This window comes from Xiphias gladius, chromosome 5, assembly GCF_016859285.1.
Source record: "Xiphias gladius isolate SHS-SW01 ecotype Sanya breed wild chromosome 5, ASM1685928v1, whole genome shotgun sequence".
Taxonomy (NCBI): domain Eukaryota; kingdom Metazoa; phylum Chordata; class Actinopteri; order Istiophoriformes; family Xiphiidae; genus Xiphias; species Xiphias gladius.
Genome location: NC_053404.1, coordinates 409172 through 427783, shown reverse-complemented (window position 1 = coordinate 427783; position 18612 = coordinate 409172). Strand labels below are relative to the sequence as shown.

General features: G+C 43.0%; 1 protein-coding gene across 1 annotated transcript in view; it reads right to left on the bottom strand.

Annotated features, from left to right (window-relative positions):
- LOC120790153 (matrix metalloproteinase-16-like) overlaps window positions 1-18612 on the bottom strand; it is a 77629-nt gene that overhangs the window by 8011 nt on the left and 51006 nt on the right. Inside the window, exons 6-7 of the mRNA XM_040127503.1 lie at window positions 12960-13177; window positions 4330-4468 (exon numbers count right to left, since the gene is read on the bottom strand). Of these exons, the coding sequence (XP_039983437.1) occupies window positions 4330-4468; window positions 12960-13177 (357 nt within the window). The remainder of the gene's footprint in view (window positions 1-4329; window positions 4469-12959; window positions 13178-18612) is intronic.

The window sequence follows — 18612 nt, the reverse complement described above, 5'->3', positions numbered from 1 at the left end:
GGGTCACACTTCCTCCAGCCCTGACACACACACACACACACACACACACACACACACACACACACACACACACACACACACACACACACACACACACACACACACACACACACACACACAGGCACGCACAGGTTGAGAGTCTCTCATCCTTAAAAAGAAGAGTTCACACACAAAGAGCAGCATCCTCAGTAGAGTTCTGTGGAAGCACTGCTCCCTCTCTCTCTGCCTCTCTATCCAACATAAAATGGGATTCTCCTTTCTACCTCCTCTTTTTTATTAAATTGGAGTTGACTTGCATATCCCCCCACATAAAAGTCTGGCTTCGTCTTCAGGGCTGGGAGGGCTGCTTTGATGTAGCAGCGGCTCCGGCATCTGCTGCAGTGTAACGACTAATCCATGAAGACTGTATAAAGATGTTGTATAGGATGAAGATTTGTTCCAAAAAAGGACCCCTCCTACTTACACAGGCCACACACACACACACACACACACACACACACTGAGCAAAAACTGTTGGACTTTTCCACGATTTTGTGTATGACCCAAATCTTTGTTCCCCACTTCCTGACCTGTTTTTTCTGAGGGGCTGAAAAGTGAAAAGCTTCAAAAGTTGGGCTGAAAATCATCAGATGTAAAGATTTTGTGTAACAATTTGAAAAATATAATCTGGTATATTCATGTGAAGTAATGGAATTTTCCTCAAAAATGAAAAATTCCTCGACATACTCTGACCTTCATCACCCAGCTCATCAAACTGACTTTCTGCACACACCGGAGCAGTGATACTCACTCACTCAAGACAAGAGAGTCTTTTAAGGCTTTGTAACGGAGGAAGGACGTCCGGCTCGTAAACTGGTTCGCTACCTACAGTGGTAAACTAGTTTTATTTCCAAAGGCGAGAAGCATATCATTAGCTAACGACACTGTTATGTTGAGTTACAGGTCACCGCAGGTCAGAATGCCGATATATCCGAGTACAGGCTAACGTTAGCAGCTCTGTCCTGATCTCTGTTCGCTTTGGGGAAGTTTTAGATAAGGATTGATAAGGTTATCCTCCACCGTGACCTTTCTCTATATTAGTTTGGGATGAATAACATTTTATGTATGATATTGTAACAATGCTGCTCCTTCTTCAACATGGACCATCAGCTTGTGAGGACTCTTTGCTTGGGACAGGTAGCTTTAGCATCAAGATACGTAGCCACCAAGCGCATATTGTAGACTCCTCTCCTCAGAGGGAGGTGGGGGTGCAGGAATTTACAGTATATTTAACACAGACATTACACATCCACGTCCTATTCTGAGCTGTAGCCCCAACGGATTCACTTTGCTTCGTAGTTTTTTTGCTCTTTCAGTTACCCTGCTGGACTCTGCTGACCTCCAGAGAAGTGGCCCTGGTAATGTTACAGAGCTGTCTCCGACTGTGTGGGATCTGAAATGATTATATTCATGTAAACTAGCTACATCTGATAGCACAGGAATGCCCCACTTTTGTTGTCCTTTCTTCTATGACTTCACCTATCTTATCTACATGGGCGGCTTCTATGTGGATCTTACAGCAGCGGTAAGTACACTGATAGCCTGGTAAACACGACTGTTACACTGGGAACTCTCAGATCTCCTGGACTAACAGTTGTGTTTACAAGACTACCAAATTCAAAATAACATTATGAAGCGACAGCGTTTTTCCTTGGTCCTGAGTTGGCACTCAAAAAAAACAAAGAAATGTTAAACTTCTGATTTCTTTGTTCCAATGCAATAATGGTCCTGACTGATACGTCAACAACCAGCTGCATCTTTCAGGGGTTTTAAATGACATAAACACAAACATTTAACAACATAACCGACTTTTTATTTAGGCAGAACTGTACTTTTTACAAATGTCATAGCTCTTGACTATTGTGAAAGAAAATATTGTCATCACATTACGATAAAGGAACACATGTTAGCTTTCAGACCCCTTCAACAGGATGTATAAACGTGGCTTAGATAATGTCTTGTGACACGTACCTACTCCAGAGCCTTGGAATCGAATGCCCGCCCCGATAAGATCTGCTGGCGTCGGTCGTCATTTCAGCCAACTTTACTCTCAGCCCTCAACTACAAACCAGGGGCCTGCTTTTGTTTACTGTGCGAAATCAAGGAGCCACCGTGTCCAATATTACCAAGTATTGCGAGGGGATAAAGCTGCTGCCGTTATCAACGTAACTCAATATGTGCCAAGGCCAAAACGGAAAGCTTGACAGATGTACAAACCGTGGCGAAGGGGTCAGAAGATACGAGCAGGACATTTTACAGTTGGAAAGTCAGTGCTCTCTGGAGGATAAATGACTGTTTGAAATGGTGACACAGTTTCTAAATGACCTCAAGCATATCTTTGCATTTCAGTACTGAACTTTCTTGTAATGTACCTGCCCATGTACACACCAATACTGAAATATCTGCGCTAACCCGACCGACAGATATAGTGGCCCGGCCGATTCATCAGTCACTCTCAGTCACGTCTGCATGAGGTAAATGAAGCGAGCAGCTCTGGCTGTTCTCTGACACAAAGAGCACCAATCGAGCTCTGACTGGATCGTGACTCCCGGGAGGAAAATGCGTATCAGTGCATACGGCAGATCTTGCTGCATGTGTGTGCATGCGTTTCTGCGTGTTTCCCGCTAGTGCCGACATTTAATTTGATTAACTTTGTTTTTTTATTTGTAACGCAGCCGCTCTCTTGTGATTTAGGCAAATCAAATAGGTGCATTTCCACATGTAAATCTTTTAAGTGTGACTCTCCAAAATCTGTCTGCATGCCGTCACTGAGCTGTGAATGGTGACTGTGTGAAGACATTCAGTCTGATGACCTGACAATAGGTTCGATTCTACTGTTGCATACTTGATATGATGAGCTGTACTCGCATATCCAGTGTTTGAGAAGAATGGAAACAGGGAAACACTGACTGAGTATTGGCACCAGGCTGCACTGTAGGAATGAACAACACATGCTAAATCTATTTCTAATGCATACCAGCAGTGTCTGCTAACCGACCTGCTCTTTGATGCCTAAACAGCACTAAGCTAATCAGTGTCTCAGCCCCGACTTCAGTGCAAACTACACTCTAAAGCCTCCATCTGCGCCTGTATTTTAGGAGAATTCATCAGCTGTTAGAGGATATTCAAAACGGCCTGTCGGACCTTGAGCGCTGCTGCATTTTGTTTTCCGACTTCCCTCCTAATTTTTTATGCCAAATTGGGACGGACAGAATAAGGCCTTTTGGGAAATCAGCTGTGTGAGAGAATGGCATTGTGTTAGTATGAATTTTTCTAAATCTGCGTGCCATCCCGGCCCGGGAAGAGAGCAGGGTGGAGAACTCAAAGTTCCAGAGCTTGTGGCGCACACGGGACCAGTAGGCTGCATTTCCAGGAATTGTTTGGGGTCGAAAATAGAAATGGGTTTGGGATGGAGATTTGTAGCTTTTATCCCAGCAGACTTTCATTGCTTACCTACGTCGTCTTTCATCAACACCCTCTCTGTCTTTCTGTCTCCATCTCTTCGTCTCCGCAGCGTATGCAAATAGGACTTTACGGGACTGCTGTGTTTGTGTGCTGCTTCTTTCAAGTGGCTTTTCAGCTTTAGACATAATTAGTTTTAAATCTCTGTGTTTTGGGGCCAGCTTAGTCTAGATTTGAATATGTAGACAAATCTTTCCAGAAAGGTAGAGAAATCAGGTTCAGGGATCATCAAACACTGACAGTAAGTAGTGAAGTCATTTCCAAAAGCTATTCATGCTAATTACATTTAGCTACAGTTGAAGACTTAAACTGTAACATATTACTACTACCGGCAGCAATAACATTAACACCAGTATTATTAGATGTCAGAACTGGAGGATTATGGCGGATTTTCCAACCAAGTGAGCAAAACATTGCTTTAATCTTCCACAGATTTACACTGGACTCGTACACAGAGATAAGATCAAGGCGGTTCTTTGACTGAGCACGATATCATACAGCAGTTATTAAAGATAAACCTCTGTTTGTTTCTGAGCACAGACAGACACCTATAGAAAATGTGTGCAGAATACTAAAAAGGCATGTGATTACAGTTCATGCTCAGACACACCACCACATCCGTGTAAACAGGCCATATCGAGGACTGCCTGTGGATGATTATAATACAAGATAGATGACGCGAGAAGCTAATGGAAAGCAGGATGGTGAAGGCACATGTGTGGTTTGGGCTTCACATCTGCAGGATGAGCATGAATGAAAGCCCTGGATGTGCCTGCCATGGAAAGGAGCTTTACAAAGTGACGACGGTGGTCGAGCAAGTAACCTTACCTTTGAAGAAGACAAACTTGCCCTCGCTGTTCTCGTAGACGGCGTCTATCCTGGGCGGCAGGCCCCTCCAGAAAACACTGATGAGCATCGGGTATCCCGGCATTACTGAATTATCCCTAACCCGCCAAAACCAGTGGTCCTGGAAGAGAATAGGGGACAACGTGAGGAAGCAGAGAAAAGCATTACCGAGGTCAAACATGACTCAAACTTAAAAGCTGGTGGCTCTAATATCAGGTTTACTTCATACGGGACCGCCTCATGCACTGTGCGTGATGTGTAGGCATTTGGTGATTATGTTATCAATAATGTGAATGCAAAGTAACTAGTAATTACAGCTGAAAATAAATATAGTGGAGTACTATCTACAATATTTCCCTCTGAGATGTAGAGGAGTAAAAGTACAAGGTAAATAAAGTCAAGTGCAAAAACCCCAATATCATACTTAGATGAACTCCCGACAATTTTGTTTTCCACAGGTTTTTTTTTAAATAACATGGATTTTTGTTGGCAGACGTAGTTGAGCGAATGTACTAATGCACGTTGTGTTAACTTCACCAGCTGTGATAAAGCTTTTCTATGGGAAGCACCCAGGACTGTCTCCCGGTGGACAAGACACATGACCGTACACCGTGAGACAGTGTGTGTTCATACATGTACAGTCTGTGTGTTGGATGATCAATAAATGAGTTAAGTAGGAGAACAGACATTAGTTGTACAAAATGTTTTAATTAGCTCCCTGCCCTGAAGCAGGGAAAAAACATATAATGAATTCTGCATATCGTAACACAGTTGGCAGTAGATTATAACATCTGATACCGGTGAATTCAGGCCAACTTCTCGCTTTGCAGCTCTTACAACAAAACCTGCCGGCGAAGATCAACTCCGGCTGCTGCTTTGACGGCCGCGATGCCTTTAAGACCCACATATACTTTCTCAGGTTGCCTGGAAAGCCCGGGCAACCGTGGCTATGCACGCAGATCTAGAGGAACATATATGCTGGGAAAACCATCAAGTAACGGGGGCAAAGTGATAGCCAGGACCTTTATGACAAGCCAAGAGTCTCTGATTTTCTTCGGGTGCAGGGGGGGCCGAGTGCGGCCAAGTGGAAGGTGTGTCTTTTTGATGTTGGATGAAACTTGATGACAGAGGGAGCCGGGGGGAGACCCAGCTGTGAAGGCCATTAGGACGCAGCTACATGTCCCACCCTTTAGGGATGAGCGGCCGACTGAGCCTCCTGAACGCACCGAACGTTGGGGCCAAAAAGCCTGACCTCGTAGCGAGGGACGCAGAGCCAGAGAGAGGGGAGACAACACATCATCGCGCCCTGCCTCATTCACAGTGAAAGCTAAATAAACAGCCCATTTATCTAACACTCTGCGCTGCTCTCTCTCTCTCTCTCTCTGTCTAATCCAATTGTTTCTCTGGGACTCTCCCTGGACTCTTCCTCCTCTTTCTTTCCATTTCCCCCTTATCTCTCATTCCAATTCCTCCTCTCTTCCTCTCCCTCGCTCACTCTATACCTACTGCCTCCATAGATTTCAGTTGTTCAGCGTTTTCTTCTGTGCACGGCCCGGCCCAGTAATTGAAAACAGATCAAACTGTGAAATCCGACCCATTTGAATCCTTTTGACTTTATGAAAGAGAGAATGTTCTTTCTCCCGCCCTACCGTCCCACTCCCACTCTGAAAATAAAGCTCAGGAGAACAGACTTCACTTCCAGAACATTTCAGCCGCCACTTTGCAAATGCAGGAACGTTTAGAATAATCACAACAGGTTTAGTCTTAGCAGAAGTTGGAAATATTATACCTCAACTTGTTCTTGAGAGAAGAGAGCGGCGCAGGGTTTGCCATGCATTCAGTGTCATGGTGTATGATAATGCAGTCAGGGCAATAAGGCCGAATTACCATGCTCTCGCTATAGGAATGTGAATTCTGGAAGGCTCTCACAAACTGTCTCTACCAATGAGGTTTTGTCGAGGAAGGTTGCTGAAGCGGAACTTGAAGGGCCAACGACTGAACTGAGAGCTAATACTGTACAACACATCCCTGCACTGAAAAAGGCCTTAAACAACTTGGGATGAGCTATAACATATTTACCCACTGCGCACTGATTTTCTGTTATATGTCCTTCACAGTTATATATTGAAGAAAAGGTGGATGATTTGGTGTCTTCTCATCACCTTCGATTTGATTTAATAAAAAGGTTAGTAAAAAACCTTTCAAGGCTGGGAGACGGATTTAGCACCTTCCAAAAATTCCACTTCAAAATGCCAAAAAAGAGCCAACTGAGGAGAAAAGTCAAAAAGTTTTGTGGTAAAAGTGAAGAATAAAGCACATCTATCAAGTGAATCACTAGACGTAACCTTCGAGAGCAGCTCTGAGGTGATCCCACTGTTAACCTCAGGGCTGTTCGGAGAGGACGATCAGACATAAGAATCTACCCGACTTCTGCTTTATTGTTCATTTTGTCATTCAACTATGCTCACGTTATTTATGATATTTAAATATATAACTCCGGATGAAGTCATGAGAAATTTGCTGACATGAAAAACACACAAGATGAGGTCCATCAGAGAAAGCATGTAATAAGCAGAACAAAGATACCACACTGAGATGATGACTTTATTCATATTGTTTTCATCGTTTGTCAGAAGAAGAAGAAAAAACAAAACAAACAAAGGAGAGAGAATAACAACTGGGGCATTTTGTTTATCGGGGTCAGGCACAACTGTAACCCTGAGGTTAAACCTAAAACCTCGTCATCCAGGTCAGCCCTGTGTGAACCGCTGCCGCTGCCGTGTGTGCGTATGAGGAGATGAGAGTACGACAGACGGTGGTGTTAGGATGACTGTGCTGCTGACCTCTCACTTGGATAATGTGACGTACACACTGGGCTTGGCCGAGAGCCGCATGCAGGTGTAAATAATTCAGAGCCTGAAGTCTCGGATCAGTGTTTATCAGGACTTCGGGCCCAAATGTCGCCTCTTTCACTGAGGGAAATAACTGCAGAATTATTTCTTTCTTTTCTGCACAGTTGTGTATTTGTGGGTTTTCGCACCTGCTGACAGCTTCCGCACGGACTGGAATGAAAGTTCTCCGAACGGCATGAACATAACTGCACTGGTTGTAAATAATGAGGCACGACCTTGTAATGCAGCCACTACAGTTATAAACAGTGGTTCAACTTTTCAACCTGCAGCTGTCTCTTTCCATTATTGTTCATCCTAATATGGCGTTTGACATTACGGGAACTTCTTTCTCAGAGTAGATAAGAAGATCAATACCCTGGTAAATAAGAAGCCGGCCAGGAGATGTTAGCACAAACACTGAAACAGCTCGCCTGGTTTTACACTTCTGTTTGTGTATAGATTATGAGCAACGGTATATATATAAAACGCTCTAATTAGTCAAATTTAGAGCTGCTGGTGGACAGATTTTTGTTTCCTTTGGGCAGAGCCAGGCTGTATATGATAAACTAAGCTAATCACCTCCTGGCTGTGGCTTTCAGACATGAATCTGTCTCTGTGTAGGACCTTTAGTAACTTTTTTAGCTAGATTTGACTTTTTAAGGCCTTAAACTGGTGGCAACAAACGTGCTCTCAGACACCCTATCCGACTCTCTCCGCCCAGCAACAGACACTAGGAAGGGTGGACAGCTTACTGCTCCCTTGACGACTGGGTTCTCATTAATGGATGTTGGAATCGAAGCGTGCCTCCGACATCAGCGGCCGAGTGATCGATCCTGAACAGCAAGGGACCCTCCAGCGGGACCCTCGAGTCTCCTGCTCTAAATCTGCCCACATCATGGAAGTAAGTGTCTCTCAGTGAGTGAATTTAGGACTGTTGGAGAGGAGGAGAGAGGATGAGGGATACCAGAGGGTGGCACTTTCTTTTATCATAGCCTGTCTCAGGACGATAGCTGGCCAGTGGACTGATGAGGGGGAGGTGGTTCTCTCTCTGTTATGCCTGACTGTAGGCAGTGCATGAGGCTCTGACTGCATCTCTGTACTGGTCTGCAGCTTTGAGCAGGAAAACCATGCATCATAATTAGGAACCTTTAAATGAACGCTGGGGTAAACTCTATAAAATGACTTTGAAGCTTTCTACCATTCATCCTAACGATGGACAGAACCCTTCCTAAATGTGTCCCTTTACGCTTTTTACATTGAGGTCACAGCAAACTGTGCGCCTTTACGTGCCTTTAACTGGCTGGAAACGACGTGGAAGTCAATGGAAAAAACACCATCTGTTTCCTAGAAATAAAAACAAACACTTTTAGTCTCAGTTGGTAATTTCTCTTCTCGTAATGACTGTCTTGTAATGAGTGTCTGATTTTCAAAATTATTTTTGCAAAATTAGTGTTCTATTAAGAAAATATTAAGGCTTCAAGAACAGAAAGTTTTAGGGAATATTTCGATTTTCCAGCTCTACAAACTGACAAGATGGCAGGCAGCCATAAACTCTTAGCAGACTTGAAAACATCCCATAACAAACCTACAGCTGATGTCTGTTCTGGTCATTGTCTGACAGCAGTGGAAATCTGCTTATCTACACATGCATATACAGTATGACTGTGTATTCTGCAACTGCAGTGGGACAACATATGGTTTGTGGGTTCACGGAAAGTTGAACCTGAAGTGACTGCAGTCATAAAAGTGGTAGCTGTGTAGTTTTAGTGGGACGTTTATTGGTGACACTGGATCTACACGGCTGTACACAGTCATCTGTGAACCTTAACTGACCCTCTGTCACCTCACTGGAGAGATAAACGAGCGACTGTAAAACAACCACCTTAACAAGCATGACTCCCAGCCAGGCTTTGCAGAGATACTGGCCCCTTAAAAATCAGGCCCTTCTCACCCAACAATACAGAACAACACTGACTTTAACACCGCACTTTACCGTAATACACCAACATCTGTGGTAGCTCTGTTCCGAAAACGTGGACCCTCCGGCTGTGATGTCCGATGTCAGTCTTTCACTTGATATAACTGAAGTAGTACCCAGAGAAACACATCTACATTAGTCATTCACTGCTTATTCTACTTTACAAAACTACAAAAGCCTTAACCTTTACTGGTATAATGACTGAAGTTAAAGGGGCACTGGACTGATTTTAAACTTCAGTTTGCACGAGTCCTCCGGTGCAACAAGCACTTCTACATTGTTTTGTGTAGCTTTTCGAAGTTTGCCATAATAGCCCTGATGATGTCAGCAGGGTCACGTTGGCAGCATTACAAAAGTGTGCGGTTTGAAAGAAGAGGGCATTCGGGAGGCAGGGAGGGTCTAATGAAAAGTCGCTGCCCATTTGCATAATGGGAAATGTAGGATCCAGTGTTTTGAAGCTTGACTCATACAAGGGACTGACAAATAAGGATATCTGCAGCACAAATTTCGACCATTGCGCTTTTTTGTCAATCTGTATCTTCTGTGAGCCCAAACTTTGTTGTGTAATAGTGGAATACTAACTGGTAATTTGTTACACTACTTGTTAAGGTGTTAACTGACGCTGATGGTGATCTGCTGTAATAGGGCATAAAATTTACCTTCATGACTGTATCGAATTGCATATGGAACAGCAGTCCTTGGACGAACCCCCGTTTGTGTTCTCAGAAGTGCAACATTTAAATATTTTGAAAACAATAACCTCTGTCTCTGCAGAGCAACGCAAGATCCCTGGTTTCATCATTTTCTGTTGCCATGGAGATCCAGAGGCTGTCCCAGTGCACATCATTAACGTTACTAACTGAAAGTCCAGCACAGGAAAAATGTTTGTTGAAACTTGCTGGCATCCTGGATGTTGCAAATAAGCCGGCAGACTGAGAAGAAATGTTCTATTTACATGTAAATGGCTGTGGAGGCAATCTACACAGAGACTCCAAATCCTTTCAAAGGCAGAAAACATAATCACACCCAAAGTTCTGTCAGAAGGAACCTTGTGGCATGAATGAGGGCTCTTCTGTAAACACACAACTGGAAATGACCATAATATTCTTCTGTTTGCCTGATGTTCCCTTTTCGAGACCAACAGGTTCCATTAAAACCCGAGTAATGTTGACGACATGGATCGAAATCTTTGGTTTCTGTTTTGTACCAGACTTCACTGAGCTGAGCAAACCTCAGACAGCTCCAACAAACCTGCCCTCATTGCTCCCGGCGTATTCGACCAGATAAACTCTCATAACTCTCATTTACTCTACGGCCCCCTAGTTTTTACCGCTGGACCACCTGAGGACCTCGGGGCCTGTGAGACGGCTGAGATGTCTGCTGCAATGACTTGGCATTGACTACACTCGACTCTTCCAAAAAAATCAAGTGGGACGGTGAGTATAGCGAAGCTGTGCAGGCCGAATGGACCTACACCACAAAGTAACCAAGCAGACAATCAATCCAACGATCAAGCAAAGAAGAAATCAGCCTTATAAACAACAGTAACAAGAGACAAAAATTCAAATAAACCGATACAAGAGGAAGCACAAGCTGTAAATCATTCTGTCAGCCATCATTTTAACCACAATCATGCATAGACCTTGGCGTGCTCCAAAGGGAATATATCAAGCTCTGCAGTAACACAAACATCACTGATTATGATTCCAGATCAGCTGGTTTACAGCTGGGCAGCTTCGTCTACCAGGAGAGAAGAAAGCATTAACCTGATACCTCAGTCTTCATGGAGAAAACTGGCACAAGTCACACTGTCAGTCCAGAAATATTAGGACCACCTGCTCCTCCTGTGAAACACACTTATCGAGTGAATCCAACTCAAATTCTGTGATCCCTTATTGATTTCACTTCGCTAACCACACTTGATTCACTGGCTGAGACTGGGATTACGTTAAAGGGTGATCAAATCATCACGAGTCGTAATGTTACTGGTGGTCCTAATGATGTGAACGCAGTGGATTTACAACTGCAATGACATGTGTTCTGCAGTCAGCCCTCTCCTCCATCCATCTACACCCACACCTTTGGAAAAATGTGAGCTGGTGCTTCTTAAAAAGGCCTTCGAAGTGATGGCGCCAAAAGCCAGCTCCACAACAGCACTGATGCCCACGTGAGCCAACCAATGACAGGTGCTCCTGCTGACTTAACCTGCTGTCGGAAACTTTACCGTTTTATTTTCTATTTTTGTTTTCACGTTATTACGAATGTTTTTATTACCTGTTGGTTTGGAATTTTCAGATAAGTCTTGTTACCAGGTCATTTAGATTTTTGCTTTCTCTATGAGGAGCTCACACATTGGATGAGGAACAACAGCAGAAAAGCTCATTTTCCTGCCCTGGCTTGGCACCAAAACAAAGAGAGGCCTATCTGAATAAACCTTTCAAAGAGACAAGTTCTCTGTGCATCAGCTGGTGGGTTTTGGCCTTGGAGAGATGATTTGATTTTAGTCATTCAAAACAGGTCCAAGGTAAACAACATCAAACTGATGTTTGATTAGTTATGACAAAATACTGACACAGTGTCAACCGTGAGTCTGATTTTAGTTGAATACCTCCACAGGTCGCAGCTCTGGTACCACGCGAGATTTCGTTTTTTGAGTCTAAAGAACACACTGATCGAGGGGGGGACAGAGGACAGAAAGGGTTTTTCCCCCGGCTCCACAAGCCTCTTATTTAACTAATGAACGCTATCTATTTATACCCCTCAGAAAAATACAGTCACACTCACATAAAGCCTCAGAGACACTCTTTCTCCTTTCTGTGGAGAACACAGGACAGCTTTGTGCTGCCCCAAGGTTTTTCTCTGTTCCTTACTACATGTTGCCAAGGTCTTGTGCTCACAAGCTTAGACCAAGGATAAAGATGCATTAAGGGACAAGTGTGCTTTTTCTCTTGTACTGGAATGAAAACCAGGCTGAGTGGTTTGGGAGAAAGGAAAACTATGCTGTACTGTGCATGGCATGGTGTTCCTCCTTAGTAAAATATCCAGTTTGTCCAAATTCTTTCTAAATTGGCCTCAAGTAACCTGGAAAGAGCTCCTTTTAGACATAATAGCTTCTTTAATTATGTAATAAAATACACAGCCGCTAGTTTTAGAATAATAGAACAGGGTTCACCATATTTCTACAAGCTTTAACCACAGTGTCAAATGTTTCTCTCCGAAAAAAATCCAGCCAACTTTTCTACTGAGGTGTATAAAACTGAAAAAAAAAAAAGAAAAAAGAAAAAAATGCAAAGTAATTTACATTACATTCAAGTGAGCTTTTTCCAAACTATGCACTTACCATACTGTACATGGAGCAGATTAGCAGGAAAGCTCCCATCCTCTGTATATTTAGGTAATCCTCTAGCGCTAAAGAAATCCATACTCCATTCAACTACTGTCGGTTGCAGCTCTCTCCCTTTCCACAGGGTTTTTTCAAACCTACAGGCCAATTGCACCGGTCTGAATCGAGGGATGAAATGTTCTTTTGTTGCATTAATCAGCTGATTAAGTTCTATTCTATCGCCAGAAATCTCTTCAGGTATAGAGTATCTTGTTGCTTTGGAAATATGTTATGAAACTACCCATCCAACAAGGTCTCACCAGGTCTCCGGGGTTAAAACAACCCCCTCAAAACAAACAAAATGTGAAAATGCATGCAAATGTGAAAAGGATTCGTTCTGAATCACCAACTCTTCTCTCACCTTGAAGACGAACATCTCTCTCCTCAGTATGGCCAGGGTGTTGAAGCCTCCATCACAGATGTCGGGTTTAGCGTTGGGGTGGGACGGTCTGTCCCCTGGGGGCAGCCTCGGAGGTCGCGTCTGCCTGTCTGGCTTACGGGGGTCTGAAGGAGGATGGGAGCGGGGAGGGGGTGCCGTCGGCAAAGGCTTGGTGGGCTGGGGAATCTTATCGGGAGGCCCTGGAGGAAGGAAAAGAAAAACATGGAGCGCATTGTGATACGTACTGTGTATCTGCAACATGTAGCCTTTGCTACAACAACTTCCGAACCACATTTACATTTACTCATTTGGCAGACGCCTTTATCCAAAGCCACTTCGATGGGGGGGGGGGGGGGGGGGCAACACTGAAGGTTCAGGACAGTCACCTCCCCTGACTCATTGTCTCAGGGGAGGGGGTAAGATTCGGACCACACCTCATCGTAAATAACTGTCAATACATCACATGAAATGCACATCAATGCATGAGAAACTGTGGAATTCATTAGTCTAAACAGTCCTTCGACAGCTGTATACACATCCTGCTGTTTTTTTTCTCTCTTTTCTTACAAGCTTTTAGCAGAATCACTACATGTGTTAGCCAGACATGCAATATGATTTCAGAATAAGTCAGGCTACTTACTAATACCATCACTTTGCATTTGAGCTGTACTATACATGCTTTAGGACAGTTGTTATGGAAAAAAAAAAAAGTTTCATGCACTGATAATGCAATGTTAAGTTTTTGGTCTGTATCTTGGTCTGGATTTCAACAAAGGTTAAATATCAGACACAAAATCCAGATTAACAACACTAACAATAGCACTAACAAAATCCACCTTCCAGCACCTCTAAAGCTCGATGTCAAAAAGTCAAACTATTTCTTCAAATGAAGCAAATTTATACGGGGCAATGCAGTGAAAACATAATTAATGATAAAGAGACCTGATCACATCACCCCTGTGCTTGCCTCTCTACATTGGCTCCCTGTTAAATTTCAAACTGATTTTAAAATTTTATTGTTCACGTATAATGTCTTAAATGGAAATGCATGCAACCGCTTTAATTACTAGTGTGCCAATTACAGCCAACCAGCCACCTGAGCTAAAGGGAGTCAAATGTTCTCGCCATGTTTAACTTTCTCACCTGTAACTGGAACCACAACGGTAAATGAAGAGGTAAGAAGTGAAGAGGAAGTCTGGCAACAAATAGTTGCAGAAAAAGAAAAAGAAGAGTACACGAGAGACAAAGGAGAAGATAGAAAAACAAGATGAGGCCATGCACAAAGCAGCCTCTGACTCTGCCAAGTTTAGAGATGCAGCTCAGCAAGCATAATATGATATCTAACGATGAATAAAACAGTAAATATGAAGAGCGGGAATAAAAAAAGCTTGGCAGGATTAAGCTTAAAAATGTATAGTAGAGTTAAAAATAAAATGCTCTCCTAAGTGGAAGTCCAGACATGCCTTGGTGTCATTAAACCTTCATGAATTACATGAGAGAAGGAGAACGAGAGGCAGAGTGTGGAGAGAGGCAGAGGCAGGGCGAGGGAGTGGGTTGTGTGTATGAATAATTGAGCACATGACTATGCAAGAATAACACAACGTGTAACTGTGTAAATGAGAATATGAGCTGGAGCCACCAGATGCAGCAATAGATGACCCCCCCCCCATATGTAACGGTGGCACACATAAAGAATGACCTAGCTACTGTACTGTAAAAAGGATTAAAGGACTTAACGAGCCACCAGTCATTTAACTGAATGAGTCCAGCAATCAAACAGAAAGATAAACCATCAAACTAGTGGACCTGCACTGAACTGGCTGATCACTGAATGAAGAAAAACATCAGACACTAGCATCCGATATTTCATTTTTCCCAGTGAGCTGCAGATCTTCAGCTGATCCTGCCCATCAGTACAGCGGCTCGCGCCACAGACAGAAACAAGTTATCCAGAATATAAAGTTGATGATTGGAGTTTGTATTGTTTAGTTTAAAACCCATCTGGAGCTGTTGTCAGAGCAACAAGTCCTTAAACTCAAACCTGTAGAACCGCGGCTTATTGACTTTTAGCTGGATCAGGACCAAGAGGATTTGAGGTGAATCCCAAACACAAAGTCACTTTCAGATACAAATGTTTTTCTGAGATTTATAATGAAAGAGTTTTGATATAATTATGATTTTAGATGAGAACATGCAGGTCATTGAGAAACTGATGCAATCTGTTGGTGGAGATATCAGTTTAACTCTCACTATAAAGAGTTACCTTCACTTAAACTTGTGTTGTTTCATTTTTTGTCGAAATGGGAATTTGTCATTGAAACCCTAAAAGCTACCCAACGATTGACTGCAGAACTCATGTTGCTGACTGTTGTTCATACAAATGAAGCTGCTTTTTAAGAGGTGGGGTTGAGAGGTGGGCTGAGGGTCCGTTTCACAGCACGCTTTGTCCAAGAGCCTTCCCAGCACACCGACCTCTGCTGTGCCTGCAGTCATGTGATCAGCACGCGGCCAATCGTACGAAGGCTGGTCATGGTTTAAACTCTCTACTCATTTGCTTGTATTTCAAAATAAGAGCATAATATTATTCAAGATAACTTCATCCAGGATGAACAAATCAATCCTCCGACTTTGGATTCTTTTATCTTGATAACAGCATCTTAGTCTGGATTAGTTCAGACACATTTAAATGACAGGGCCCAGGAATGTGGTGTGGTAAGACCGCAGTTGTCTGAGGGGCCTTTCTGAATGTAGCACGTGCCATGTTTTTGTACTCGACACAAATTATTGGGAGGTGGTCAAGATGGGTCTTGGGCGTACCAAGAACGGAGTTCACATCCTGAGCCTGAGATTTAGGCAACAAACCATTTAACAAAAAGCACAATCTTTCCTTAACCTTAACCAAGTGCTCTGAGTACCTAAAGGTACTGTAGGAAAACAAATACCTGGTTAGTGAATGTTTTTTTGTGTGCTATGAACATTTTATACTGTATGTTCATTAAAAAGTTGTTCCTCAATATGTTGATTAAAAAAAAGTACTTTGGGTGACGCTATGTTCCAAGAAAAAGTATCTGATGTTGCACATTAGCAGCGGAAATGACTCTTGGGAGAATTAAATTCCACCAATTTTACTCATCAAGATCAGTTTACTCCTCACAGGTTATACTACTCATCCAACAAACCCCTTTATGGTGTATAAATCGGACTCCTGCAGGCCTCCTAGCTTTTTGGAGGAGCACTTATAAATCGATTGGTTTTCATGTGCTCTTTGATTGTATGCACTATGCTGCCTGAAAGTCACATGATTCATTTTTATTAATTACTTGTCCTTTGGTGCATTTAAAGGCTAGAGATGAGCTTCAGTGCAGCAGTGACTGATGTGATTGGCTTCATGCTGATTTTCACTTCACTCTACCATCATCATGCACAGTAATGTGTTTTCTTGTTGCTTACATCAACAGGAAGTGAGCTATTATCTTCAAAAGGGTGGGGAGTCATTATGTTCAAGCTCAGAGAGAAAAAAGTGGGTTGTCCATGAGGAATTAAAAGAAAAATAAACCACAGAGTACATGACATGAAGTCCACATCTATGTCTGTATGGGGCTTCTCTTTATTACTTGTAACTGCTGCTGAAGCTTTTCATCAATAAATATGCAGTGAAGTTTTAGCCTTTAATTATTCACATTCGTATAAAAGAAGCATAAATGATGTTGAACCAGCAGGCATTTCTTCTTCCCTACTGTAGAAAGACCTTGGTAATGAGGTAACAAATAGGAACAGCACAGCCACATGTCCAGAACTGCTCTGTCCTGCCCTGTCAGACCCATCTCTGCCCCACAATTCACCACATGATCCTGCCTGGCAAATCAAATTCAACGTTCTCCTTCCCATTTACACCACCTTACCTCTCCATTCCCTTCTCTACCTTTATGGAAACATCTTTTCACACCTTTTCCCATTCAACCGTAAGTCCTCCACCTCCTTATTCGACTAAACTGAGTGGCTCCCGCCTTCGTCCCTGTATAGCTTCCATCATCCATCATCACTGTTGCTACAAAGAAGAAAAGGCAGCTAACAGAGCTGTGAAGTGTGACGAGTTATTTCAGGCGTTCCTCGTTCCCATTCATTTTCCCCATTGACAGTGTTGGTGACTCACAGTCTGGATCAACATGAAACTCTCCTGCTTCAGTCATCAGTACAAAGGATTAACGAGTGCAGTACAAAATATCTGCTCCTTTGATAGAAAGTCAAAGCTACAAGCTTGCGGACATAAATAAATTCGGAGAAAAGGTTAAATATAGCCCTCTCTGGGCCGGATTTATTTCTCTAGGGGAGATTTATTGGTGATTTTAACATCACATGCTGGTCTGTGATTTTAATCCTGTCCAGAACGCGCAGTATGTTGCTTAAGTTCAATCCACTTCCCATTAATGATTACGGTCACCGTAACCTCCTGCTTTTCTGTGAACTGGCTGCTTCTGCTGTCATTTAAATTAGTAATTTAAATTTGATAGATAGAAACATGCTAACAACAATTTATGGGTCTATTTGGCAAACAAACCAAGAGAAAATTAAAGCCATCAGGAGAACAAGAGCTCATCAAATGTGCTGTTGTAATGTCAGCTATGGATACTGATATTCTCCTTTTAGCCCCATATTTCAGTCTATATTTGTTCACTTTCAGTCAAACTGTCTCCATTTAAAGCTGCCGAATCAGCTGTGATCAGCTCCTGTTTGCAGTGTAGCCGTGGATGTTCAGACAACTGTCACTGGATCACTGTGATGCCGAAGTAAACTTAAAAACAGGAAGATTCTGAATGAAGTTCTGCAGCCTCTTTTTCCTCTGGTTTCTAAGTAGATTTCTGGAGCTTTATTCTGGAGGGACATCAGAGATTATGATATTCTCAGGAAGTGGAAGTCACACTGAATCATATCAACATGTGTTTCATGTCTCTGGGTTCAGATCTGACTCAGTAACATTAAGGAGGTCCTTAAAAAAAACAAACTCAAATGTGAATACAGACTGGGGCAGACGCTTCCCTGTTTGAGCGAGGAGCTGCCTCCACCTCTGGGTACATCAGAGAGGAGAAAAACACCAGAGGGATAAGGAGAGATTTGTTCGCTTTACCCTGGTCTGTCACTCCCAGAGGGGCGTGCCCCGACCATGTAAGCAGATGGCAGACTCTTGTGTTAGTGTGAGTTAGCGTGTGTGTGTGTGTGTGCGTATGCAGCCATTCATGTGACAGACCAGAGTTCTCTCAGCAGAGTCTGACTGGTTTACAGCCCCGACAGCTGTAAGGGACAACACTGTCATTTACCATCAAGTTGTTTCCTAACTCATGTGTCAAACTGAGGTTGGGACGACAGCGTGAAATTTTAAATGATAAATACAAAAGTGATGGGTCCCTTCACAACAAACCAACCACAATCGAACCACACGTCAAACTGCACATGTCTGTACTGAGGTCGTCACAAGAAACACTGATTTTACCTCCCTGATCTGTAAAAATGAAAACGATGCTGGTGCTCTACATAAATCGGTTCCTGTCAAACAGAATTTCACACTTGTGATAGACCCGACCCAGAGCTGCATCATCTTCTTGAGAAGACAAAGCACTGCAATTAGCGTCTGTAAATG